Source organism: Exophiala bonariae, assembly GCF_035927105.1.
Source record: "Exophiala bonariae strain CCFEE 5792 chromosome Unknown scaffold_14, whole genome shotgun sequence".
Taxonomy (NCBI): domain Eukaryota; kingdom Fungi; phylum Ascomycota; class Eurotiomycetes; order Chaetothyriales; family Herpotrichiellaceae; genus Exophiala; species Exophiala bonariae.
The window spans coordinates 262,687-289,328 of NW_027042489.1; the positions used below are offsets into that span (position 1 = coordinate 262,687).

The 26,642-nt window shown below is 49.1% G+C and overlaps 9 protein-coding genes and 1 non-coding gene across 10 annotated transcripts; 4 read left to right on the forward strand and 6 right to left on the reverse strand.

The window, feature by feature from the left end:
- Nucleotides 1-1,451: 1,451 nt before the first annotated feature.
- Nucleotides 1,452-2,301, reverse strand: LTR84_002751 (uncharacterized protein; the record flags this gene model as incomplete). Its single annotated transcript, XM_064846352.1, has 4 exons — nt 1,452-1,487; nt 1,538-1,567; nt 1,630-1,842; nt 1,900-2,301. 4 exons carry the CDS (start codon nt 2,299-2,301, stop codon nt 1,452-1,454), a joined length of 681 nt encoding a protein of 226 aa, XP_064705962.1.
- A 1,436-nt stretch (nt 2,302-3,737) lies between these two features.
- Nucleotides 3,738-4,625, forward strand: LTR84_002752 (uncharacterized protein; the record flags this gene model as incomplete). The annotated part of the gene is made up of 1 exon (XM_064846353.1): nt 3,738-4,625. The coding sequence occupies one exon, from the start codon at nt 3,738-3,740 to the stop codon at nt 4,623-4,625; it is 888 nt and encodes a 295-aa protein (XP_064705963.1).
- Nucleotides 4,626-7,441: 2,816 nt separating this feature from the next.
- On the reverse strand, nt 7,442-8,815 carry LTR84_002753 (uncharacterized protein; the record flags this gene model as incomplete). Its single annotated transcript, XM_064846354.1, has 2 exons — nt 7,442-7,642; nt 7,703-8,815. 2 exons carry the CDS (start codon nt 8,813-8,815, stop codon nt 7,442-7,444), a joined length of 1,314 nt encoding a protein of 437 aa, XP_064705964.1.
- A 749-nt stretch (nt 8,816-9,564) lies between these two features.
- On the forward strand, nt 9,565-10,170 carry UBC2 (Ubiquitin-conjugating enzyme E2 2; the record flags this gene model as incomplete). Its single annotated transcript, XM_064846355.1, has 3 exons — nt 9,565-9,606; nt 9,703-9,767; nt 9,822-10,170. The coding sequence occupies 3 exons, from the start codon at nt 9,565-9,567 to the stop codon at nt 10,168-10,170; spliced, it is 456 nt and encodes a 151-aa protein (XP_064705965.1).
- A 1,234-nt stretch (nt 10,171-11,404) lies between these two features.
- On the reverse strand, nt 11,405-12,961 carry LTR84_002755 (uncharacterized protein; the record flags this gene model as incomplete). The annotated part of the gene is made up of 1 exon (XM_064846356.1): nt 11,405-12,961. The coding sequence occupies one exon, from the start codon at nt 12,959-12,961 to the stop codon at nt 11,405-11,407; it is 1,557 nt and encodes a 518-aa protein (XP_064705966.1).
- A 999-nt stretch (nt 12,962-13,960) lies between these two features.
- RAT1 (5'-3' exoribonuclease 2) lies at nt 13,961-17,140 on the forward strand (the record flags this gene model as incomplete). Its single annotated transcript, XM_064846357.1, has 2 exons — nt 13,961-14,267; nt 14,337-17,140. The coding sequence occupies 2 exons, from the start codon at nt 13,961-13,963 to the stop codon at nt 17,138-17,140; spliced, it is 3,111 nt and encodes a 1,036-aa protein (XP_064705967.1).
- A 766-nt stretch (nt 17,141-17,906) lies between these two features.
- LTR84_002757 lies at nt 17,907-17,987 on the reverse strand. Its single transcript has one exon. It is a non-coding gene; the product is annotated as a tRNA-Arg (tRNA).
- A 733-nt stretch (nt 17,988-18,720) lies between these two features.
- On the reverse strand, nt 18,721-20,193 carry LTR84_002758 (uncharacterized protein; the record flags this gene model as incomplete). Its single annotated transcript, XM_064846358.1, has 1 exon — nt 18,721-20,193. The coding sequence occupies one exon, from the start codon at nt 20,191-20,193 to the stop codon at nt 18,721-18,723; it is 1,473 nt and encodes a 490-aa protein (XP_064705968.1).
- Nucleotides 20,194-20,868: 675 nt separating this feature from the next.
- LTR84_002759 (uncharacterized protein) lies at nt 20,869-22,722 on the forward strand (the record flags this gene model as incomplete). Its single annotated transcript, XM_064846359.1, has 2 exons — nt 20,869-22,083; nt 22,183-22,722. 2 exons carry the CDS (start codon nt 20,869-20,871, stop codon nt 22,720-22,722), a joined length of 1,755 nt encoding a protein of 584 aa, XP_064705969.1.
- Nucleotides 22,723-22,787: 65 nt separating this feature from the next.
- Nucleotides 22,788-24,668, reverse strand: LTR84_002760 (uncharacterized protein; the record flags this gene model as incomplete). The annotated part of the gene is made up of 4 exons (XM_064846360.1): nt 22,788-22,804; nt 23,065-23,195; nt 23,249-23,498; nt 23,555-24,668. 4 exons carry the CDS (start codon nt 24,666-24,668, stop codon nt 22,788-22,790), a joined length of 1,512 nt encoding a protein of 503 aa, XP_064705970.1.
- Nucleotides 24,669-26,642: the final 1,974 nt, after the last annotated feature.

Genomic DNA, 26,642 nt, shown 5'->3' on the forward strand with positions numbered 1-26,642 from the left:
AACAGGCAATAGGTCGCACCCTTTCTGCACCCGGAGTGCAGAGCATCTTCAGCTTGGTAAAGGGTACGGAGAAACTTTGTAAGAATGAAAGTGGTAACCATCTCGGCATGTTTCTGGTTTTGTTACACATGATTTCCTGGCAAGCGATGACATCTTAACGAGAGATATCCATACATTGGCTGCACTACACATCAGCCACAGTCATTTTTTCACAGCACCTTTTACGATAAGCTATTCCTTCGATACCACTCTACTTTTACTTTCGCTTTTCTTTTCACAACAGCACTCTTCAGAAGCAACCGACGCCAATGGCAGCTTTTCATGCTTTATCATCCTTCTCCATTTTTACAAAACGACAACAATGCTGTACATTTTTGGAGGCTGCAATTTTCAACATGGGATTTGGCGCTCAATCCCCCATCAAGTCAAGGGTTTACAACGATCCAGGGTAAGACGATGAGAACGCAGAATAGCTACTTCTTCTCGACTGCCGGACAGAGGGAGTGTATTTTGGGAGAGTCTACACAAAGTGGCCCAGTGGACAATGCCTGAGCACCACTGGAATTGCCCAGGTACCTACCTACACGGGAAGCGTCTGCAACGCTACAAAACACCACTGTACCTAGTCGCAAATCAAATGAGAAATACCCCAATTAAAAATTCTATAACCTGCTCCTTTTCTTAAGTTACGTGGCCAGACTGTCTTCGGTTGAATGCCCATATGCGTTGATACCTGGCGCGCTGCATCTCCACCCGATCGGCAGTTTCTCCGCTCTCTCCCTATGTCCTGCATAAGTCCCCGACTTAATCATGTAGGTTGTGAATTCGACTAACAATCAGTGGTACCTTTTGCCTCCGTACTAACATTTCCCCTCCGGCTCTTTCAACATTTTTCCCCCATTCAAGGACTGCCCTGCTCACCGAGTCACCACAAGTTGGAATTTATAACACAAAACATAAACATAGATGCCGTCGCCTAATGTCACCCAACGGTAACCATACCATGAAACAACGCCGCTCGGCAATCAGGTTGATAGCTTGGCGCCCTCGGGCGCCACGGCTGTTCTCACTCCGGATGTTCGATGAAACACGGCATTATTCCACTCATCACATCCTTATCCGTGTGTTTTTCATTATTCCTCTGACATTGGCATTGAAGCAATGTTATTGCGGCCCGATTTTCAAGGCGGCCAACGTGCACTTCAAGATTGCTTATGTTCCATTAAACGCCATGAAATACTCAGTACAGTGTAGCCTCTAGCCAGAGAACAACACCCCAGTCCAAACGCCATCGCTTGAATCCCGTTTGCCAATTGAACCAAAACGAATACGCTGTGCCCTGCAACCGCTACTCCTCAAGTATCCAGGATGGGAATGGATCCATATGTCTCTTGCCACTTCTTGACTAGGAGGTTCGGAGCGCGCCCTAGCGACACTGTCATGTCGAGGTGTTAATCACTTTGCCGTAATGAGTTGTCTGCTTCGTTCTATGCTGGTTGAAGATGAAGAGCCCCACGCAGAGAATTTCAACCACCACCGCGATGATTGACGCCGAGAAGGTATAGGTCTAACACAGTCACAGATTAGATCTTGGAAAACCAACTTGGAAAAAATATGTCGCAAACGCACCTGCTGGATACACATCGAGTTCCAATTGACGTTCTCGTCCACCGAGTGGCCGCGAAAGCACGACCAAGACCAGATATCCCAATGGTCTTGCCCGCCGCCTTGGGCGTACACCACGCGGAAAGCGACAAGCGCTGCGATCCAAGCGGCCATCACCGCGGCTGCGCTGAGGTATATGCTGATCGAATGTAAGACTCCGTCATGAAGACCTTGAAACTGTTCCCTATATCAGCTTGACTTCGAGTGATCTCTCGGTCCTTTCTGATGACTCACACAGCTACACAAACTCGTGAGGGCCAACAGCTCAACCAGGCTCCCAAATGCGCCAACCGCAAGCATCAGGTAGGCAGGCCAGCTGTCAACGGGCGCCCAAGAGCGAGTCCGGATCCCGGTCGTCGTGTTATGATAAGTATCGCTCCGGGTGTCTAGCCAGACATAGACTGTGCGGATCTGGATACTGGGGACGCTGAGAGCAATGGCGAGTCCAAGAGCTCTGAGCGCGGTGCGGACGCCGCTGATTCCAGGGCGAGGCTTCGGCGGAGCCTTAGTTTTTCGCGGCGCCGTGGGAAAGAGCTTCTCGCCATCTGCTTCGGGTCTGATGAGTGTCTCGGCATCTGCATAGTCACGTCCCGTGTGTCTGAATGGCTCGTAGGAAGAGTCCCGCTGTGAAGACATATTGAACTGATGGAGGGGTATAGATCTGGGCTACGAAGGAAAAGAGAATTCGAGGGGCTATGTGTATGTACTTGTGTTCAGGAATGTGAGGGTGCGATTGAAACTCAGAAAATTTGCGTCGCTACGAGTACCCATCGACGTTCAGAGATGAACTTATGCTTCTTGATAACAATAACGAACCGAGTCGTGCACAGCATGTGCCCTTACCATTCTCCACCTAGTCTGCGGTGCTAGACGTATCGAGCTCATCGCGCGCAATGCAACGGTAAGCCTGAGCCTCACCTTTCGGCGAGCGTAGCCACAAGCCAAGGGAGCTCTTCGTCGATAACCCTACGCGGACGCAGCACCCGACGAAGGATTTACCAATTTATCGAGAGACGTTTCATTTTGGGAAACTGTGATATTCTAGGTCCTGAGTAAGCAGGACTATCAACATGAGTTGCCCCATCTAACGCCGTACTCGGTGATTGTGTCCAGACCTTCCAATTGGGCGGTTGGTCAAGGCACAGCAAGGTTGAATTTGCTGGGAGTATAGAAAAGGTTGCGGTAACGTGGCAATTGGCAAGCTCCGTCTACCAATTCGGAGTATCATTTTTAGGTCTGCTCGAGTCACACTCTCCGTGTCAACCTATAAATCCACTTTGTTAAGTAAGCAAGCATGGTTTCGGCACGGTCAAGCTGGCCCTTAGACAAGTCGGAGTGCCCTCGCTTCGCCTTGTGCGAGCGATATCGCCGAATGAACATAGAGAATGGCCGTCGCAAACGTCGCTTATTAAGGAGTTAATTTTCGGTCGGAGGTTTCTCAGGGGAAGGAATACCAGCTGAATATCGCCAAGGCTGCGTGAGGGTAGCCTTTCGTGGAAATTGTTCGTCTGGGCAGTCATCTCTTTGACTCGACGTCCACTGTGACCGGAGTCAACCTTCCACGTGCGATGCTACGTCGCAGGTACAAGTCTAGGCATGAGGCTGAAATGTACGATTATCTAGGCGATCTGCGCCTCAAAAATCAGTTCGCTAGGTCTCGACCGCCCACATAGTCACAGCCCTCCTAGCTTTCCAGTTGGTGGACGAATACCACGTTGCAACCGTAGTTAGCTCAACGACGAGATATTGAGCTAACTACGGCTGCACCGTGTTATGGTCCATCAATTGGGATGACTGAGAGTTATGGCATCTACAGATTTAGCACATCTGGTTTGTGTACTATTGTTAGTCTACGGCTGCGGACTCTTAACTATGTTGGACATCGCCAATGGTGGCTTGATGCCAGTATGCTGGACTCAGATTCTGGCTATATTACAGAGTCTTCTGGGCCGGAAACTTTGCATGTAGGACAATCAACACACGGATAAAACCCAATTATCTACCTACATCGCCCTACAAAGTCTTACAACGCCTACTAAATACTACCTTCCCATATCTCACATACAGCGATCATGATCCCAACATCGATCCTCCTCCCTGTGCTGGCGGCACGTTTGGTTTCAGCAAGCATCTCGTTAGCAACCTTTACGCAACCAAACTGTGGCGGAAACCTGAGCAACAATATTCGATCGAACAGTGCCAATCAGTTTCAAAGCAGTGAATGTGTTGCGACAAATCAATTTTCGTCCGTCGAGGTAATCACGGCAGACGCCGGCTTTCAATGCAACATCTACTCTGACAGAGCATGCGCAAACTTCATCGGGACGTTTGAAACTGCAGGCGAATGCGGCAGCATCATTGGCTCGGGTGTCATCTGCTTCAGTCAGAATTCATTCGACAATCCTCTCGATGGCGCCAAAGGAAAATTATTGATCAATGACAAATTTGTCACAGTGGTTAAACAAGCCACTGAACTGATCCAACTCGGAGTTGCGCAAAGCTGCAACGATCTCGGCTGTGATCATACCAATTTCTTCAGCGAGACGCAAAATCCCATGACTTCCAAAGAGATCGTCAAGGTCGAAGTCCGAGGCACCTACGCCAACGTCGAACAGCGAGACTACATGCGGAATGTTCTGATGGAGTCCTTCCGTCTGGCCCAGTCTGAGGACCGCAATAACCCGATGGCGTTTTTGGGCGTCGACCCTAACGATGACAATGTTGCCGTGTTGGAGAATCCCTTGATCCATGATATACCTACCTTCGGTCAAGTGACCTTGAGGGACGCTCAGGATGCGATACTGGCGCAGATGGAGGTTCTGATTACCCAAACAGAAACAGAAAGACAAGGGGCGTGCGATAATAGCGCAGGGAAGATTACACAGGCGGCTCTAAAAGCTATTCCGACGGTTGGTGGTGCTGCTGGACTGATCTTCGATCTTCTTTGTCAAGTCTCATGAGGTCTACTTCATCACTGCCACAAATTGGATTTGACCTGTTATAAGATGTATTTGGAAGCATGGCGTAATATTGTTCTGGAGTCTTTGAGCGGTTTTTATTAGAATTGATTTTCCCTTGCGCTTTCAAGTATTGTCCTGCGGCTTTTGGCCAAAATCAAAAGCATTTCAAAAGCATTGGATCCTATTTCCTGTAACCCTCGGAGCCTGCTTCCAATCTTCTCATGTCTCGTTGTCGCTAATTCTGCCGTCTCGACTCAAGTCTTGTACTCTGTGGATTGCATTGATATCCAGTTGCTGCTTGTTCGCCGACGGCTTGAACGCTTGCTTGGTTACGTGGATAGGCTTCCAACTCTGAGCTTCATCTTCTCTAGCCTCCAGCATCCAGCCTGAAGGAAACAATGCCTTGCTAGCGTGCCTTGCTCACGGAATATTTTTCAAGTCGTGCGTGCTCAGCAATACACTACCATCCTTCCTCACATGCCCGTACATTGCATATTGGTATAGTTCAATATTTTTTACCCCAAGATACGACAACAAGTGCCGAACGCAAGCACTTCACTGGGACTTGGTAAGGTCAACTAGCTTGTGTCAGCTTGGCTACATCAAAACCCCCCTCCAGCTTACCTGCATATCAGTACAGAGCGACTCCCGCATACAGGAGCATGAGACATGCATTTTCGAAGAAAACACACCAGAGACACGTTACAGTAGTACATAACTCTATCTCTCCGCGGGTTTCGACTCGAACGCGGCCCAAGAGGCCCCGAGCCTGAAGATCGTGTTGCCGGTCAGCCTTACCTAAGTGGATGTTTCGAGTTGTCCGTGCGCTTGTCCGGTCCTCATGGACCAGACGAGACAAGACCTAGCAATCTCACCAAGAAATATCAGATCGATATTGGGGTTGGATGGGTAAAATTGTAAGATCTGTGAACTACTGCGTACTCTTGTTCCTCGTTCTCCAACCGCCCGCCCCCGCCCGCCCAAACATATATTGCCAAAAGTACATCCATCCACACGCATATCCTGCGCCATGGTGTCCACTTCACGTACAAACCGGAGGTCTCTAGATCTCGACTGAGATGGCCAGTAAATACTGTGTGGAGCTGGGGAGTACGTCGTTCGTCCTCCCTGAGATTCTGCTGTTGGATCGTGCTTCCTCATCTGGATTTGCGTGATTGTCTTGCCAGTGGTATTCCGTTGTGCACAGGATGAATGCACACGAAACTTGATACTTTGGTGTGATCCCGCGAAGTAGGTCTCCAAATATGGCCTACGATGGATTGTCAATCTAGACACGGACCACAGCGTCCACCATCGCCTCATTTTCGAGTTCGAGACGGTGGACACACCGATGAAAACCGAGCTACTACCAAACCCCGACGTACCTTGCAGGGTTTGACTGTTCCTGCATGAACATGCCGCTCCCACTGTGCCCGGAGTGGTCGAATGGTGTGGGTGCCACTGGGTGGAGGTTGAAGGTTTGCGGCCCCAACCTTGAGTTTGACGATCGTGGTGGGGGCTCGTAGCTGTCCTCGTTCATTCCCCCTTTTTCTCCACCTCGGCGCTGGTGCAGCATGGTGCCTCCTGCGTATCGCACGGCATTTTCAATTTGCGGTCTTTCCTTACATGCGCATGTCATCAGTAGAGGGCTTGCTGCTTGTCATACGAACCAATGAATGAATCACGCACACGTCCTCTCTGTGATGGTACTTGTCAAACCCGCAAAATACAAACAGCCTTGCACTCCTCTCCTTGGGCAGCAAGTCAGTTCTCATCTGCTGACTTCAATTTCACTCCAAGCAGAGAGTTTCATGTTCGCACAAGGTGCCACCACTTTGCCTTTGTTCTTCTGCACAATCCTCGCCTCGAGGTCACAGTGCAATATTGGCTTTCTTGGAGGGACTCGACTTTCGATACGCTAGGTACTTAGGTACCTTAGTATTGCAAGTAAAGTTGGCATCAGGACATGTTGGATCTGAACTTCTGAACCCCCTGCAGACTGCAGAAGGGCGGTGGAACAATGAGCGAGGCCGACCCTCCCTCCCACCAAGTTCCGATCCCGATCCTTGTACCATGCCAGTGGTGAGTAAGTTATACTAACCACGAAGTATGCTAGCTACAGGAGTCCTTTGTTACGATACTTGAAGTTGGAGAGTTCTGACTACTTGGTAATGTGATACCATTGATTCTGAGAGTCAAACCTCGTGTGTGTGGATGCGGAAGTTAGAGGTTGTCGCTCTGATGAAAAACGGCAGTGGTGTGGTGCTCCACGGGACAGTAGGTTGGTTCGAGTGCCTGTCATGGCATTGGATGTGCCTGGATATTACTGGGGTGCAGGTCGCCTCAGACTTTACACCCATCAACTGGATAGTCCGGAGACTACGAGTTATCATAGGTAGACAAAGGCGATGTCCCTCCAAATCGCGAGTCAAGCACGTACAGGTGTGAATACTTGTTCGTCCTTGAAATTTTGTTTTTACGGCATTATTGACTGGATAAATATATATTGTAATAAATACATGGGACTCCGTTCCATTTGGTATTCAATCTTGGAATACCCTCTCGCTATGCGAAAACATTGTCGTCGAGTGAGCTGGACAAGTTCACTATACTTGACCTTTTTTGCGCTTCTCGAATCATAATTTTCGAAGATTCTTGAGTCTGTGGATGTCGATGTTTGCGTGATTGTATGGCGGCACGTTCAGATCCTTTTGTCTAGTGAAGCATTTCATTATTGCTTGAAAGATTCCAGATCATAGAACTGCTTAGGCGATCGAGAACTCATTCAGGCATATATGTTGGATAGAATTGAGTCCTTACTCAACGCTCTCAATCCTCTGCACGACCATAGCAGTGGCTGCACCGCCGCCGTTGCAAATAGCTGCTACACCATACTCCCCCGGCTTCAGTTGATGGAGTAGTGTTGTAAGAATGCGAGAACCAGAGCTTCCCAAGGCGTGACCCAGTGAGATGGCGCCTCCGAGAGGGTTGACATTGGCATTCTCGAGACCGAGAATCTGCAATTTCGCATTAGTGTCTGATCATAGAGGTAATCAATTCCGGGGGGATCGACTTACTTTTTCGTTGGCCTTGATGACGGCGGCGAAAGCCTCATTGAACTCCCAAATAGCAACGTCCTCCTTCTTAATCCCTGCACGTTCCAAGGCGATTGGAACAGCCTTGGCTGGCGCGACAGGGAAATCAACGGGATCAATTGCGGCATCGGCAGAACTGACAATGCGAGCTAGGACTCGACTATCCTTGCCGTACTGTTGAGCCAAAGCCTTGTTGACAACCACCACAGCACTTGCACCATCGTTGAACGTGGAAGAGTTGGCAGCAGTGACTGTGCCGGTACCATCACGAACAAATGCAGGCTTCAAGGTTGCAACTTTGTCCTTTTTGAGATTTTGGTATCCCTCGTCTTCTGAAATGACGGTCTCACCTTTCTTGCCTTTGATGGTGACAGGGGCGATTTCATCAGCAAATTTCTTTTCGGCCCAGGCCTTTTGTGCGCGCTCGAAACTTTGAATGGCATAAGCATCTTGCTGTTCTCTGGAAATCTGGTACTTCTTGGCTGTGTTCTCTGCACAATTGCCCATATGGAACTGATTATAAACATCCCAGAGACCATCCTCGATCAGACCATCTTTCAGTTGAATATGACCAAAAGGGGGTTGTTGAGCAGCCCGGTGCACAAAGTATGGAACACGAGACATATTTTCCATACCTCCCGCAACTTGGGCCTCCGCAAGACCAAGTTGGATGTTTTGAGCCGCCGTGCTAACAGCTTTCAGGCCAGAAGCACAGACTTTATTGATGGTGACTGCCTCGATGGTGTTTGGCAAACCGGCAAAGATCAGGGCTTGTCGTGCAGGGGCTTGACCAGCGCCTGCTGATAGAACATTGCCCATGTAGACATCAGTGATTTTAGCGATGGGAACTTTGGACTTCTCAACGGCAGATTTAATCGCGACGGCACCGAGTTGAGGAGCAGAGAGACCCATGAAAGAGCCATTGAATTTGGCAGTGGGTGTTCGGGAGGCGGAGATGATATATGCATCTTGGATTTCTTTTCGAGCCACAGACGAAGTGCTGAAATGACTGCGCATCTGGGTAAGGCGAGCACCAGCCGAACTGGAAGGAACCCTTGAAGCTGCTCGAGCAGTTGAAGAGGCAAAGGACGTCATATCGACGGTGTCTGGCGACGGTGACGACGAGGAAGCCAGGATGAAGGTAAGGAGGAAGCTTGGGAAGGACTGGTTTATAGTGTAGACGAGCAGGAGCACATGCACCGAGGAAGGCGCGGAAAGAAGCGGGGACGGGGAGATGATGCGGAGGAGGCTGATGGTGGATGTGCGGAATATGAAGGTGGTTACGAGTGATGAGTAAATTGCATTGGAAGGTGAAAATTGAAGGTGGCACCAAGGTTCATAGGGTCAAGGGATGATTATAATCATTTTGCCCCCTTCCGGGTCTCACATTCATATCAAGGTACGAGATCAGGACTGGTGCTCATTGAGCGAAGAAGACGGCGACTTGGTTCCCATGAAAACTCGCATATCCTCGGCTCAGAAAGAAAAGCCCGGATTAATTCCATGGCTCGAAGGGAAACTTAGCCGGTCACATGACAGACTTCCGGTGGAACAATCTTGGGCTACTGTCTTAAAAGAGCAAGGTTACTCTGCCATTTTAGGCTAGTGCCCTTCTCTCTTTAAATAGGCAAGGACAGCCTGGCGGCAAGGCTACTTCTCCTCGAAACTGCCTGACTGCAAACTGCGGCGAACTCCAATCCAAATCCATCCCACCCTTTGCTCCTCTTTACAACTCATCATCGCGTGAGTCAACCGATTTCGCCTTCTCTCTTCACCATTCCTCTTCTCTTGGCCTCTATACTCATTACCATCATCTCTCATTCATCACCATCAAATCCACAACCATGTCCACCTCCGCAAGACGACGTTTGATGCGAGACTTCAAGGTATGCCCCGCCACTCTTCCTCCTCCCGGTTCCGAAATGTATTCTCTCTCAATTCGGATCCGAGAAACCAATTTGAACATTACTGACCCTCAGCAGCGCATGCAAACAGATCCTCCAGCCGGTGTATCGGCCTCGCCTATCGCCGATAACGTTATGACTTGGTAAACGCAGTTCTGCCCGTGCTCGTGGAGACTCCTTCTGACGGAACACCCTAGGAACGCTGTGATTATTGGCCCTGCCGACACACCTTTTGAAGATGGCACGTTTCGACTGGTCATGCAATTCGAAGAAGCATATCCCAATAAACCTCCCGGCGTCAAGTTTGTCTCTCAGATGTTCCATCCCAATGTCTACGGCACCGGTGAACTCTGCCTTGATATCTTACAAAACCGCTGGTCTCCCACCTATGACGTTGCTGCTATCTTGACCAGCATTCAGTCTCTTTTGAACGACCCTAATACTTCTTCTCCTGCCAATGTCGAAGCGAGCAACCTCTATAAAGACAACCGAAAAGAATATACTAAGCGGGTGAGGGAGACTGTGGAGAAGAGCTGGGAGGATTGATATCTGAGCATCACTCTGGCAGCAAGGCAGCTGCACGGGACAAACCATTATGATCATTGTACGAATCAACTTAATTCAAGCGTTCTCGCATGGTTTTGCTATCAGGACATGGCGTTGGCTGCAACGAGTCAATGAATAAGTTGATTGGATTGTCAATTTAACGACCGACGCAACGCAACGATGGGCAGATTGTTTTCAGCATAGGACGGTGCAAAGAGGAACTCGCCAGATTGATTTATATGCATGTCGTTGGTTTTCAGGGGCATGACTTCAAGGCGATGATGAATTAAATACCAGGGCTGGATCGACCTTTTGGACCGACTTTGTGATATCGGAGTTTTCAGGACAGAGACCAGGCAGACCTTACAGAGAATGAATTCTGCCAGCCACCACTTGTGTCAAAATTCCGATTGTTCCAGCCGAAATCTAACATTTTTCCCGTTTTGATGCCTCTGGCTCCTTACCGACCCAACCTAACTATTCTAGTTACTTTTCCGCGCTTGTGAGGAACTATGCACCCAATCTTTACGTATCGACCGTTCAGCGCGATTATCATCGATTCTATTTTATGCTGCGATGCAGGAGTTGTATTCTCCCTTTCGTCCCGCGCAATCACAGAAAGCGAGCATGGAGGTGAGACACTATCTTGGTTCGAGTATCCTTCATCATACTGAGATAAAACACCATCTGAAGGCTACTGAATTCATGAGATCTTGACGCTGGGAGTTGGAAGCTACTTGTCACACTCGACTGGATGTCGTAGCAGATCATCCGCTTCCAATATATTATGGATCCCACACAGCATGGCCCTGTGGCTGCACACGTACTCTGGGCTTTTCAGACGCTGAAGACCTCCAGTCGTTCTGTTCCTTGGTGTACCGAGGAGTGATGGTTTGTATGCGTCAATCATGTTTGATCAAAGTAGTGCGGAAAGTTGGTGTGGGCTTTGAACGTTAATTGAGGAAGCCACAGGAGCATGGCACTTCTCTGATGATGTCTACTTGCTAGTAAGGGCCAGATAGAGGAACGGCTCAGTCCCGTCCGAGTTCTAGTTTACTTTCTATTGACCAAGAAGGATAGTTACAGCGGCTCTCCTTCCCATGAGTTATCCCCTGTGCGATGATTATCTCTGGCAAACAGGCGAAGAAATATACCTTTGACTTGACAAAGAAGAGTAGGGTTGTATTTTAATTCTTTGGGTCTCACTAATTACTTTGTGTCAACACCACAAAACTCATGCCTGAGGCGTGATGGCAAACAACTTGTTGAAAACGTTGGTCGCGTCGTACTTGGCCTTGAGCTTTTGCAGCCTCGCGTAGTTGTCGCCAAAGATATCGCGGGACTTCTCGTCATATTCTGTAACAAAATAGTCAGTAGTAAGAACAACAATAGAACGGATAGGAGGTAGATTCGACTCACGATCATAGTTGCCATACAACAGCACAGCACCCTTACTGCCGCGGATCCCTACACCGCCATCGACGCCTTTACCTGTCTCATGGCCGGACCTTTGCAGCTCCTCCTTGAACAGAACGTTCACGTCGCGGGCCCATTTTCGGTAAGTTTGGTCGTTCTCCGTCTTAGTCCATAAGGGCATTATCAGAGCGTTCATGTGCGGCCCCCGGTTAGCGAAACTGCCTGCGTCGAATTCTGTGACCTTGATTGTATCGAGCATCTCGTAGAAGATGATGCTGCCTTTGGCATCCTCGTTGTCGTTGGTGAATTGGATGAAGTTGGCGAGGATATCTTGGACTGATTGGACACGCAGTGGCATTGTGAAGGCAGCGCCTTTCATGCTTGCGCGAAGGCCAATTGGGGGTGCCATCAATGTGTTCAGCACTGGGTAGGGGACCAGTGTGGCAGTATCTGCGAGGGGTCCGATGTCATATAGAGCCTTGAACGTCTCTTTGGCTTCGGCTTCTGTGCCGAAATATATCGTTGGGACGGCCAGGGCTACTTGGTCGAAGGTTGGTGGTGGTTTCATGAATACTAGGCCACCTGCAGCTCGGCCAGCGCCTTTGGTTTTTCCATTCGAGTCCACCGTGTAGAGATCGTTGAGAGCAGTAACGAGCTTTTCGACCACCTCTGGTGTAGGAGGAAAGATGAGCATTCCGGCCCATACCTCGCCTTGATCATAAGCTTGCAGGACAAACTCTGTCACCACTCCAAAATTCTGACCGGCTCCTGAGAGACCCCAGAATAAGTCGGCATTTTCAGATTTGCTGGCCTTGACAACCTCGCCGCTAGCCAGCACGACAGTGGCCTCGACTAGATTATCAATAGTGAGGCCGTGTTGCCCTGTCAGGAAACCGTAGCCACCGCCCAAAGTGAGACCTCCAACACCAGTATCTGCAACGGTGCCACCTACTGTAGCGAGACCATGTTTTGCCCCTGCATTATCGACATCTCCCCAAGTACACCCACCTTGAATCCGCAACAACTTCTTCTCCACCTCGACCTCGACATTGCGCAGATTAGCATTCAAGTCAATAAGAAGTCCCCCATCAGTACTGCTGACTCCAGCCGTCGAATGACCGCCACCTTTGACAGCAACGTCGATATTCTGTGCTGAAGCATACTTGATAGCGATGGAAATTTCTTCATTAGATTTTGGAGCAAGTACCAGGCCTGCTGGCTTCTGAGCGGCCGCTGACCACCGGGCAATGGATGCGGGGTACTTGTCGTCCTCGGGTGTGAGCAATGTGGGGCTAGTTTTGGCCAGAAGGGATTGAAGGGTAGAGATGTCTTCTGAGGTGATTGAGCGCTTGGTGCTTTGTGCTATGGAACCCATGTTTAAGACGATAGAATGCTAGTTTTGTATGGTGATTGTAGAAAGGGACTTGGTTCAAGGAAAGGAAGAAACGGATATTGGAGAAAGCATGGAGAGTAAATAACAAGGTGCAGTAATCCTACCTAATGTAAACCCACTCTCCATGGAGCGGCATTTGCACCTATCGTATTCGTACCGCAATTCGGATATGGCCACTGGCCAAGGCATCCGAGGCTTTCCATATGGTAACAAGTTACAGAAGGTGTGAGAGGCAGGTGAACTCATGGACTGACGGTTTTCGGCCTCCGGGGATCAGGGTTGTGCTCAGTCGATGAGCATTGCTTGGTGATAGTCGCAAGTAAAGATTACTATCTGCTCTTGGACCTTTCTGGGTCGGCGGATGATGACCAGTTGAGAGGGTTGGCATATCGTGTAATCCATGGTCCAGAGCGATCTGGAGGATGCGGGGAGACTCTGTCATAGGTTATTATGAACACGACTCAAAGACGAGATGTATAGGCTCGCCACTGGGGATTGATATACCGTCGCGGTTTACACAGCACTTCAACCAGACAAGAACTGCAGGATAAAAAGCGTCGCTGGTAATAGGGAGGATCAAAGACGTGCTAACGCTAACTGTGGCCAGTAGGGTCAACCATAGAAAGATAGCAGCACTTCCGAAAGCAGTCAAACATGCCAAGCCCTCTCTTTCCTCCTGCGACGTCTACTCGCCTGTCGGACTCGAACTTGAGGTTACCTTGTCGTTGCCTGCTTCACAATTCCAATCAGTCATCCCTGGATCAATTCGACCTCTCATCACAACAGATCTGAGTGATCCTATCTCTTCAGTGTGACTTGCCATACCCAGTCACCGGGTCGCACTGCCGTGCGGTTGAGTTGCTTGTCACTCTTTCCTGTTGCTAATACAGTTCGACCCAGGTTTTTTCTGTTGACAACTTGAAAACTTCTTTCCGCTTGCCTTTTTCTTTTCATCTTCTCCATTCAGCAATCAACGCAATTATGGGTGTCCCAGCCCTATTCCGATGGCTTACGAAAAAGTATCCCAAGATCATTTCCCCTGTCATTGAAGAACAGCCCGTTGAAATCGATGGAGTAACATACCCTGTCGACACAACCAAACCCAATCCCAATGGAGAAGAAATGCACAATCTCTATCTTGATTTCAACGGTATCGTGCATCCTTGCTCTCATCCCGAGAACAAACCTCCTCCTGTGGACGAGAGTGAGATGATGCTCGAGATTTTCAAGTACACAGATCGCGTCGTGAACATGGTCCGCCCACGCAGACTTCTCATGATCGCCATTGGTATGTCAATCCCAGTAGTCGCTTTTGCGCATGCCCGCTCGTCAATACTTCAGAACTAACATTCACCAGACGGTGTCGCTCCCAGAGCCAAAATGAATCAACAACGAGCTCGACGTTTCCGGTCGGCCCGAGACGCAAAAGAGGCGGATGAACAAAAAGCAGAGTTTCAAGCTTTATTGCGTCAGCAGAATCAGGGTAAATCAGAGGAATCAACAGTCGAAGAAGTAATCAAAAAAACATGGGATAGTAATGTCATTACTCCTGGAACGCCTTTCATGTTCATTCTTGCCAAATCCATCCGATACTGGGTACAATGGAAACTCAACACTGATCCAGCTTGGGCTGAATTGAAAGTTGTCATCTCTGATGCCAGTGTCCCAGGTGAAGGTGAGCATAAGATTATGCAATTCGTTCGTTCTCAACGCTCCGATCCTGAATATGATCCAAACACAAGACATGTCATGTACGGCCTGGATGCCGATCTCATCATGCTTGGTATTGCAACCCATGAGCCACATTTCCGTGTTCTTCGAGAAGATGTCAATATCAGAGATGCCAAAGCCAAAACCTGCAGACTGTGCGGTCAACAAGGGCACTATGCAGAAAATTGCAGAGGCAATGCAAAAGCAAAGTCTGGTGATTTTGATGAAAAAGGAACAGTTGAAGAATTGAAGCCCTTCATCTGGCTCCATGTTCCCATTTTACGTGAGTATCTTGGTGCAGAGATGTTCGTCCCTGGTCAATCATTTCGTTTTGATCTTGAACGTGCTCTTGATGATTGGGTCTTCATGTGCTTCTTCGTCGGAAACGACTTTTTACCCCATCTTCCCAGTCTCGATATCCATGAAGATGGCATAGATAAGCTCATTGCTATCTGGAGAGATAATATTCCCGTCATGGGTGGTTATTTGACCTGTGATGGCAACGTTGACCTTGCACGTGCTCAGGTCATTCTCGAAGGACTTGCCAAGCAGGAAGATGCCATCTTCAAGCGCAGAAAGGAGATGGACGACAAAAGAGAACGTAACCAACAACGCCGTGATCAACAGAACAATTCTTCCAGAGGTGGCCGATTTCAGCAAGATCAGCGCTCGTCAAAGAAACGCCGGAGCTCACCAGATTACACGAAAGGTAGCCGACCGGACGCACGAGTCCCGACAGGACCTGTTGAAACCTTTGAAGCCGGCAACTTTCCGGCCTTGACATACAATGATATCATCAATAGACAGAACATTGACAGATCAACCACAACCAATAAAAGTGCAGCTGCCATCTTGAAAGAGCAAATGCTTGCCAAGAAGGCGGCAGAAGCATCAGCAAAGAATGGTGTCAATGGCAATGGTGTTGATCAAACTACAGATCAATCCGATGGACTTTTGAGTGCTCTGGGTAAGCGCAAGGCGGAGCTCATGGAAGAAGAGTCTGAAAGTGGAACTCCTGGTCGTAACACACCCATCGAAAAGCCCAAAGTCAAGTTTGACCCAAATGATCCGCCACCAGATACTGTTCGCTTGTGGGAAGATGGTTATGCTGATCGTTACTACGAACAAAAGTTCCATGTTTCCCCACAAGACATAGAATTTCGCCACAAAGTTGCGAGGTCATATGTCGAAGGGTTGGCCTGGGTATTGCTTTACTACTTCCAAGGATGCGCTTCTTGGACCTGGTACTATCCATATCACTATGCACCATTTGCTGCCGACTTTGTCGATTTGGACAAGATGACCATCAAGTTCGAGAAAGGAAAGCCTTTCAAACCCTACGAGCAGTTGATGGGTGTGTTGCCAGCGGCATCCAATCACGCAATCCCGCCTGCATTTCATCCCCTCATGACCGAGCCAGACTCTGACATTATCGATTTCTACCCTGAAGAGTTCGAGCTTGACGCAAATGGGAAGAAGCAGTCATGGAAGGCCATCGTGCTTCTTCCCTTCATTGACGAGAAGCGTCTTCTTAGCGCCATGGGAACCAAATACCCGCTCCTGACCGACGAAGAAAAGGCCAGAAATGAGCTTGGTAGTGACGCTTTGCTGGTGGCGGACCAAAATCCACTCTATGACGATTTGGCTCTTCATTTCTATTCCAAGAAGAAGACTGATGGTCCTGTGAAGCTGAACGTACGCAAAGGACGACTTGCTGGTACCGCAACAAAGAATGAAGATTTCCTTCCCCACATGGACCTAATCGGACCAGAAGAGGATATCAAGCTCGAACCAGCCGTTGATGATGATCGCTCTTTGAATGTCCATTTCACGATGCCGCCACCCACACATGTCCACAAGAGTATGCTGTTCCCTGGTGTAGTCTTACCGCCACCAGCACTGAACAATGGCGATCTAGCCATGCTCCGATCAAAGGCGAGGAACTCGGGCAGAGATTTCGGAGGCGCGCCATTGTACGACAACAACAGACATGGCAATGAGCAGCCAAATCGAAATGGTCGTATTAGCTACGCCGTCAATCGACCTCCAATGAATTCCGAGCCTCCTCCTCCACCAGGATACGCCAATGGCAATCCATTTGCTGCTTTGCTTGATCCTCGATATGCTCCAGGAGTTCCACCTCCGCCTCAACACTATGGTGGTCAACAAAATTATGATCGCAGCTTTAGCAATGGCCAGACTGGACAGCAAGGAGGATACAACAATTATCACGACCAACGCCAAGGTCCACCTGAGCAAGCTTATTATGGAGGTCAACAAGGACAGAATCAGTACCGTGGACAATATCAACAAGGAGGACATCAAAATGGAGGACGAAGTGTAAGTGATGGCCACTACGGTGATCAACATCGTGGCAGAGATGATCGTAGAGGTAATGGAAACTATAGTGGAGGTGGTGGATATGGTCAAGGTTCATATGCCCGTCGATGAGGAGTCGTCACTATGAGATGGAAGTTCAAGGACCTAAGATTGCCAGGACATATGGATCTCGCTTATTTCCACAGGCACCGTTGGAGTGAAGGTCCCACAGTTGTATGAGTATTGTGAAGAAGAATCTAGCGGGCTGAATTGTTCATGGTTTCATGGCGTTAGCTTAGTCGTCGATATCTTGACATCAAGCTGGGATCAAAAAGTGTCACAAATCCTTTGCTGTGGCTTTATTTATGTCGTTTGCGAGGATTTACTGAAATCGCTCGGAGAACGTCCCCCTGTCTTTCTGGATGGACTATCTACCTCTCGTCTCAAAGAACCGGAATGCATGATGGAGTTACTCTTTCAGCCTTTTCATGTAGGGTTTGTATTCTTCTAGGCCGTACGGACCGACGGGTTACGTCTTGATTTCGAGAGGTGCTTGTATATAGTGTACTCGACTAGTAGGGAAAATAATGTGAGACGGCAGAGAATGAGACGGTAGAGAATGAGACGGTAGAGAGTCATAGATACCGACTGCTTTTATTCCTGCCCTCACAAGCTGATTGTGACTGAGTGCGGTTACTTCTTGAGTCTCTCTGATTTCAGGATTCAAACCGCTCCACAGAAATGTACCTCTACTTACCTCTCTTTTGCCTATATATAGACGAATATTACCTTGATCCCTCCTCTGCCTGAATAACAAGGAAATTTGTCTCGTAAAGAACCACCAAAAATTAAAAAGAAAATCGTGGTCTCATACGGAATACCAAAAATCAAATTCTTTCGACGAGAATGGGACTCGAACCCACAATCTTTGCCATACTCCACGCCGGAAAGCAACGCGTTGCCATTACGCCATCCCGCCGCAAAATTCATGTAAGAACGAACTGCCTGAGAGGTAGTTTTTGTGACATGTAAATCAGGTGATATTTTCAGCAGTTGAAACTAAGTAGTATTCTTGTAGGTAGACTTAGCAGTTCCTTCTAGGCTGCATTTCCACGCTTATAATAGGAGTATCAACTTGGTAGATATTTCTGGATCTAAATGTATTCCACAAATTAGAGGAAATTGTGTGTAGCTCGAATAGCTCGCTGAGCTGTTGGTAGAGGTAGTCAGTTCTATTCTGGCCCATGTTCAACCAGTACTGATCTGAATGAGCAACGCTGATCTGTGCTCGTTGGGGATGTACGATGTCAGATGTTATAGTCCTACGGTCTTTCTACATGCCCTTCCTTTATCCTCCAATCCTCCAGCAAGCTTGGGAAATCCAGACGGCAAGTTCGATAGGCATAGCAGCGATCATCATGAAGAGATGCATCATGTCCGTTCAGTTGCGCTTGGGGGAGAAGACTGCTGGGGATGAAGGTCGAAGAGAACTCGCAAGCCATGTAACGGAGTTGGCTGCAAGTGTTGATTTGGCATTGGGCAATCTTTATTTTCTTGGTTCATCTCTCAGTTGGGCTTGCAAAGATGAAGAAGGATGTACCTCGCAACGGAAGGGAGAGCAAGAAAGGGAGAGGTTTTAGGGACGTGGAGAATCTGATGGTATCAAGATACAGCTTGGATATACATACAATACAGAATTTTTGACATTGGACTTACTTTGGTCCAATCTGCTTCATGCCGCCCATATACTCTCTCAGCACTTCTGGAATAATCACACAGCCCTGCTCCTCCCGCCATCCATTTTCCAAGATAGCAGCAAGGACCCGTGGGATCGCCATTGCGGTGCCATTCACCGTGTGTGCGAACTTCTTTCGCGAACCATTCGCCTCTACAATTCTCGTGTCGAGCCTTCTGCTTTGATAGTCGGTGCAATTCGAGGCTGACGTGACTTCACCCCATCCATCATCGCGATTCCTGCGGGATGGGAACATGGCCTCGATGTCGATCTTGCAGAATGCACTGGCACCGAGATCTGTAGACGGCATCTGCAGTACACGACATGGCAGCCCCAAGGATTTCAAGATGTCAATCTGGATCTCGACCATTTCTCTCCATACGCGCGACGAATCGACTGTCAGCTCCGCGTCGCTCGGAATATTCTCATCGGGGGTAGGGCAATTCGACCAGCCGAACATTTCGACCTTGGTGAACTCATGCACACGATAAAGACCCCTGGTGTCGACTCCACGTGCGCCGGCCTCTGCTCGATAGCACCGACTGCTTCCAACGAGTTTTATGGGCAACTCTGCTTCTGGAATGCCCTTGTTCGCATACAGGCCGGCTAGTGGAATCTCCGCTGTGGCTGCTAGGCTCCTGGTCGGTTTCCCAGCATCCCTCTCTGACTGTGCAACTTGCCATATCTGCTGTTCGTCATTTTGATCTCGTGGTTGGAATCCACAGGATGCGGCCATGTGGGAGTAGACCAGGGACGGAGGGCTGACCACTGACCAGCCACGTTTCATGGCTTGGGAGAGAGCGAACTGGATGAGTGCTTGCTCAAGTCGAGCTGCTTCGTTCAATAAGTAATAGAATCCCCAACCCGAGGTTGAGGAAGAGGACGTGAAATCCAAGAGTTTCAGCTTATCCCCTATCATCGTATGGTCTGCAGACTTGCCGTAGGTTGGTGGATGCTCGGGATCGTAATTGATATATTGTATCAGTTTTGGCTCGCCGTCAAGCGGTGTTGTTGCAGACGTCAGATTCGGCAGCGACACAGCCAGACTATGGGTTTTGTCGGAAATCTCATCCTGCCTTTTCAAAAGTGATTCCATCTGTTCTCGAATCGGCCTCATCTCTGCAATTGCAGCTTCTCTTGAGTTCTTGTCCTTGTTCACTTGTTTCTGCAGCTCTTTCAACCTCTGACGGGGCTCCTTCAGCAAACTGTCGATCTCGTTGATTTCCTCCACGTTATCTCGGATCTCACCAGGGATGCCCTTGTGGCTCCTGTAGTTTCGTACCACGACATTTTTTTCGTATGCTTCGACGTTGTGTCTGATCTGTGAGAGAGGCGGTTGCTGCTTCGGCGCAGTTGGCGGCCGTGCTTCTTGTAGGTAGCGCGCCGAAGTGCTATATGATTGTCTGCATCGGAGCAGGAAACTCCTTGGACTAAGGGACAACCTTGACATTGGGTCATCAGCTAGTGCCGTATGGATTGTGTAGCAATATATGCAGGTGTCGCGCATTGACGCGTTGGTTGAGAAAAAGCTAATTGCTCGACCGTACAGTGAGTACGGCGAATCAGTAAGTCATGCCGAATCAGACCTCTAATCTGGCACCCATCTGGCCAGAAGACATCTGCTCAAATCCCCTCCGAGATCCATTACCTTTTCAGCCGCAGATCAGGCAAGGGGCTAAATAACTAGGCTTGAGGATCCATGGAGTTAGATACCAGATTATTTATGCACCTCGCGGCATGTTTCTAGATATGGACATAAGCCCGGCAGCATCACGTTCACTCGTGGTACTTTTGTGTACCTTACAGAACATCATTTTTCAACTACGAAGCAGAGACGTGGCTTCTCAAGCTCTGTATCGGACGATAGTGAGCTCGGATGGGACCTGGGCTCAATGATATTTGTAATTTGAGACGGAATACATCCCAAACCTACAACATGTCGCGAGAATGCAACGTGGAAATGGTAGCTGAACTCTGCGCCGGAAGTGGGCTTTCTTGCACCAGGACATTGTAAGTGGACTACCACCGGTTGCAGGAGGAATATAAAGATGCCAGCATTTGGGCTATTGCTATACACGATTTTCTCAAGCAGAACATCGTCACAGTTCCTCAGGCTGCCGCCAAAATGTCGTTGTGGGTTGTCATCGGTGTGTTGGCGGTATTCGGATATCCCATATGGACCATGGTGGCTCTTTATCGCAACTATCGGCTTGCCCAAGGCGCAGATTTACCCATTCTCATTAGTCCAGTCAATCCATTCAACCCTCTCTGGATTCTTTCTCGCCCGTACTTGAATCCACTTCTATCACGCCTACCAGGTGTATTGAGTCAATCCACTCGGTATAACTATCTTGGATGGGCATGGCGCGACAAGAACTACCTTCACACACTTCATGGCCCGGCTTTCATCATCGTGACACCTGGAGAGAATCAACTCATCGTCGGAGGCGCTGACGCCTGTGATGATCTTTTCAAGCGCTATCGAGAATGGCCTAAAAATCCAGCATTCAACGACCCTCTCAACACATTCGGCCCCAGTGTTGGTACAGCCGAAGGTGACGCGTGGAAGCGTCAGCGAAAGATCACGACTGCAGCTTTCAACGAGCGGAACAGCAGCCTGGTATGGAGCGAAGCCGTGAAGCAAGCTAGACAAATGTTGCACACCTGGGTATCTACGCGCGGCAACGAAGTTACTAGCACGACGGAGGATACGAGTTTGTTCGCACTACACGTCCTTACTGGTGCGGGCTTTGGAATAAGCTACGATTTCGACAGCTCTTTGAAGGTACCTTCGCATGGGCACACTGTCAGCTACCGCGACGCATTGCGAACAGTAATGGACAATATCTTCATCACGTACTTTATTGCGTCTGCTGGAGGGCTACCTTCTTTCATCCTCCCTCAAAAGGCCCGAGACGTTCTCACGGCAGTGAACGAGTTCAGGTCTTATATGTCCGAAATGGTAACGCAGGAGCGTAATCAGCATCGAAAAGGCGAGGGCGCATCTACCGCCAACTTAATGTCGAGCATCATCCGCGCTTCGGACGACGCTGCAAGAGAATTTGCCGCAGCAAAAGCTACAGTTGATGCAAGTAAAGCGCCGTCACTTCGTGCAAGCCTAACAGATAGTGAAATCTGGGGAAATCTATTCATCTACAATGTTGCAGGGCATGAGACGACGGCAGGTGCTCTTGCGTATGCTATCGGCTTACTAGCGTGCCATCCAGAATGGCAAGATTGGTTACAACCAGAGCTGAATCAAGTGTTTGGCAATGGGTCAGTCAACAAAGACCAGTACCACGATGCCTTCCAGCAATTAAAGCGGTGCCATGCTATCATGGTGAGTATGTCCCGGGACTTTGGAGCATATCCGACATGCATGATGGCCGCTGATCGCCATTATGTAATTTGATCCTCACTAACTTATGCCTCAAAATAGTACGAAACACTCCGTTTGTATGCCCCTCTGAACGGAATCCCGCGGCATACTGGTTCCTCATATCAAGTTTTGAAGTTAGGAGCCTCATCACATACGATTCCACCGAACACAGCAGTCTTCATCAACAATGCGGCTGTGCAAGTTGATCGAGAAATTTGGAGCTCGGACGCACTTGCCTGGCGCCCAGGTCGCTGGTTGCAAACTCAAACTGAAAACCCGAAACATACTGCCCAAACTAAGCCTGAGAGTGCAGACACTCCCATTGCGCCTGTGGATAAAGCATATATCCCTTGGGCAGCTGGACCTCGTGTCTGTCCCGGCAAGAAATTCAGCCAGGTCGAATTTGTCGCTGCAATTGCCGTGCTCTTTCATCAGTATCGTGTCACGCCCATTGTGGATACATACAATGGTGAGACGGAGGCCTTTGCAAGGGAACGAACCATGCAAGTGCTTGCAGACTCTGATATGGCATTGGCGATGAGGATGAACCACCCCGAAAGGTTGAGGCTAAGATGGGATAAGATATCTGGGAGTTCGTGAAGGAGTTCAGGGAAACTGAGATAGAATTTGGCGTCGACTGATCAACCGATCACTTCAAATTAAAATTACATGTTGGAGAAATCTGCAAACATCACTGAATGAATTAAATTCTGCTCCACGCGCTTCTGGCTCTGATCCGTTCCCCAAACGCCATGAAAAAGAACGGAACAGGAATCAAAGCCAATGAAAAGAATGCAAAGATGCTTGTTCCCCAAGGAATTCCCACATTGTGATACAAGGGACCCACGACCAAGGGGAATGCACCTGCAAAGCAACTGCGGAGAAACGCTGTCTTCCCGTCAGATACCAACGACTTTTCGGAACGAAAGGGGAAAGACTCACTATTCGCTGCCACGGCGCTGGCGGCATACTTGTGAAATGTATCAACGAGGTAGTTTATTGCAGCTTGAAAAATGGTGAAGAATCCAAGACCAGTCATGGCGAGACCAATCACTGGAGCAATCCAGGGATATCTGTCAATACCATGTTAGTCTTCACTCATCCCACGAGTTCAAAGATGACTTACCTTGGATCTGCCGTCCAGCCAGTGGTAAACATGCCAGCAGCGAACATAATGGAACCAAAAGCCATGGGCGGTAAGCGAGCTTCGGGAACCACATTCTTACCCGAGGTCTTCACTATTCGATTGTATCGGAACTGGTTGTAAACATTGATCGCGGCGCCGAGGACTGTTCCCACGAGGATTGCTAGGAATGGAAGCACCGAAACGACCTGGCCCCACCCACGATGCTCTGCAAAGATTATGGGAATTGCCCCTATGCCGCGTGTTAGCGAGATCTGAACGAGATATACACCATTCCTTTGGACTCACCAAGCTGCATGTACAGGATTCCATAGCAAAAGCTCGCATACAGGGCAATGAGTCCGCATATGGGTGTCACCAACAGCTGAATTGGGCGGACAAGAAATTTGCTAGCGAGCTCTTTGAGCGACACATCCCATTCCTCGAATTTGGCATGTAACGCCCAGTTGCCACCCTGAATTCGGAGACGTCTGGCTTTGTACACCAAAAGACGCGGGGGGTACGACTCATCCAGGAATATCACATCCAAGGCCAGGACAAACAATTGGAGAATGCCAGTCAGGTACTCTGTCCAACGCCAGCGAAGAGATGGTTGCACAACCAGTGCAGCCGAGACTATCGGCCCAAATACTGGACCGAGCACTACCGCCATGGCATACGAAGCGATGGCAAAACCTCTTTGAGTTGACGGGAACAGGTCGCCAATCACTCCACCTGTATTGGTCACAGGTGCAGATGCAAAGAACCCAGCCCAGAACCTGGTAATCATAACAGACTGGATATCCTTCGAAACGGCAGTCGCAAAAGCAAAACAAGCCGCAACAAACATTGGCGGAAGCACAGCATTCTTCCGCCCATACACTTCCGAAAGAGGCGCCCACAGTAAAGGCCCAATACCGAAACCAAAGAGAAACAGGGTGGTTCCCAACGTGGCGACCTGAGTGCCGACATGGAAGTCCTCTGCAACTTGCTGCGTTCCAGCACTGTAGGAGCTACTCGCCCAGCTAGCAGACATGGTAGTGAATCCATACAGTGCGGTTGTGATGATCTTTTTCTTCATCGCCCAGTTCAACGGTCGGTATGGATCATCCGGACCGTCAAAATCAACCACCAGGTCTGCGGCCGTTTTCTCATGTTGTAATGGGTGAGTGAAATTTCCGATCGGCGCTCTCGACCTGATGCGAGACAGGACGGTTTCCCTCCGTGTTACTGTACGTCGGAGACTGAACGAGTTGCCGGTTGCTGAAGAGGCTCGCTGCTCGGGTGGCTTTTCCCTCACTGTTTCAACATCTGAGATCGAAGGCGGACCTAGGTCTCCATATTCTGAGCTTGTCGTTTCTCGTTCGAGCGATTGGGACATATCTGTTCCGCGGCGGGCGTTCTCAATATCGCCAGTTGCCATCTTATCCTCGTAATTTGGTGAAACTTCGAAGCCAGGAATATTCCGTCTAGCGTAAACAGGTCTTGTACACACTGATATATGCAGTCAATGTATCCCGGTACCGGAATGTTATATCCGAGCGTCGATAGACGACTCGGACGTCATCACGGTCTCGGGCATAAAACACCCTGATTACAGACGCAGGGACCGTCCCGGGTGGCCCGACCATTCAAACTTGCGCGTCAAAGTTTGAGACATCCTCCAATAGATTGGCACGAACACGTCCTCAACTCCGAATAAACTGCTCATTTATTATCGAAGTTGGAGAAGAGGGCAAACCTAATAAATACGCGAGAAATCTCTAGTTTGCGGGAATTCTTGAGCTGGACAACCTTCGTACAACTTCGCCCTGTTTAGGGCGCTCACATATTGCGCTGTCCTACGCGGGCCGAATTCGCTTGCAGCTATGGCTTCTCAAGTTCTTGTCGGTTTCGATAGACCTAAAGTCAAGTTTGAGATCAGGACATCTTGGTAGACCGAACACAAACCTGAGCATCTGTGCATTATGTCGTACACCGATTGACGTACTGTTTTCAACGCTACATGTGGTGTAACATCATACCTGGTGGTGTCTTATGCGTAGTGTGCTCTTCTATGCAGGATCGGAACGAGATATCATTTTGAATGATCGACAAGATTGCGTATCGTCTGGAGTCCAGTTCATGAGCAAGGAAAGTGAGGACAAGATATGAAGGTTTGGACCCCCAAATCGTCGCCAGTCAGGGGTAAAAGTTCTCCCCCAAACCGTCGGGCCGATCTTCAGTCAACTCAATCCAAATCTTCGACTCAGTCACCATCAGGCTCTAAACCTCCCAAACTCAATCGGTCCACGCTATAGGCAGATTCTGAAGATCATAGCTATTTGACCTCTTGAATAGCATGGCGTATGGAGTATTTCAGCATTATTTCTTTGGCCGACCATATTGTTGTGATAATTGTCACTATTTCATCCGTGTCCTATTCTCAACAGCGTCTCTTAGTAGGGTGCATAGCGACTAGCCTTACACAAATCAGCGAAAGGAGGCATGCCGCTTGGCAAGGAAATAGTATCCAGCACGGTTGTGTCGAACTCTTGGAGATCATAACCCCCTTCATGGAATTATTCGGAGGAAGCTGAGGAATAGCCACACTAGGTTCTCAGCTGGCTATACAAATATTGCCTGGAGTCGCTGTTTGAGCCAGGAGCTGAGCCGTGCCCCGCCGGGTTCTCTGGGGGACCGTGAGGGGCGTTTATAATTGGCCAATGCTTCATCGGTCTGTGCATTTCATGGGTCATCCACGATAAGACACTCCCTCAAAGGCTCGCATGCACGCCACAGTCCACACCGCTCGAGACCGCACATATCAGCTAAAGCGTTCATTGTACTGACGGAGATCCGGCCTACATCGCTTAAACTGCGAATGTTGAGCTTAGACAATGAGTTTGCTGTCCATCCGAATCCACAAGCAGCCTCTTTGTGACCTCGCCACTTGCACCAGCAGGAGTTTGCTTCATGCCTAACCTATATTGCTGGTGCCATGCTTTCACCGTCTTTCTTCGAGGACTGGCTTGTTATACACGAATCCCGACCGACATGACTTTAGCGCGAAAGAACATGATCTCTCTACCCAGCACGCGCACTATGATAGTGACAAGCGCCCGTGGTCTTTGAAGGCCCATTTTTCTTGAAAAGCTGGGAGCTTATCTTCCGGCCGGCAAGGAGCTGAAGAGCCGATTCCCAAGTTCTTAATAACTTGACAGGGACTGGACATCGAGTCGATCAGTGCTATATGAGAATCGAAGACTGGCTTGCAGAGGCGTGTGATGACTTCAGCTACTGGAACTGCTCAAGGTGATTCCATGGGCCATGGCCACAAGCGAGGCTTCCACAACATCCATCTAGCCAAATAGATCGAACAATGGCTCGTTCTCAAAGACTGTGCAATAAGCAGCAC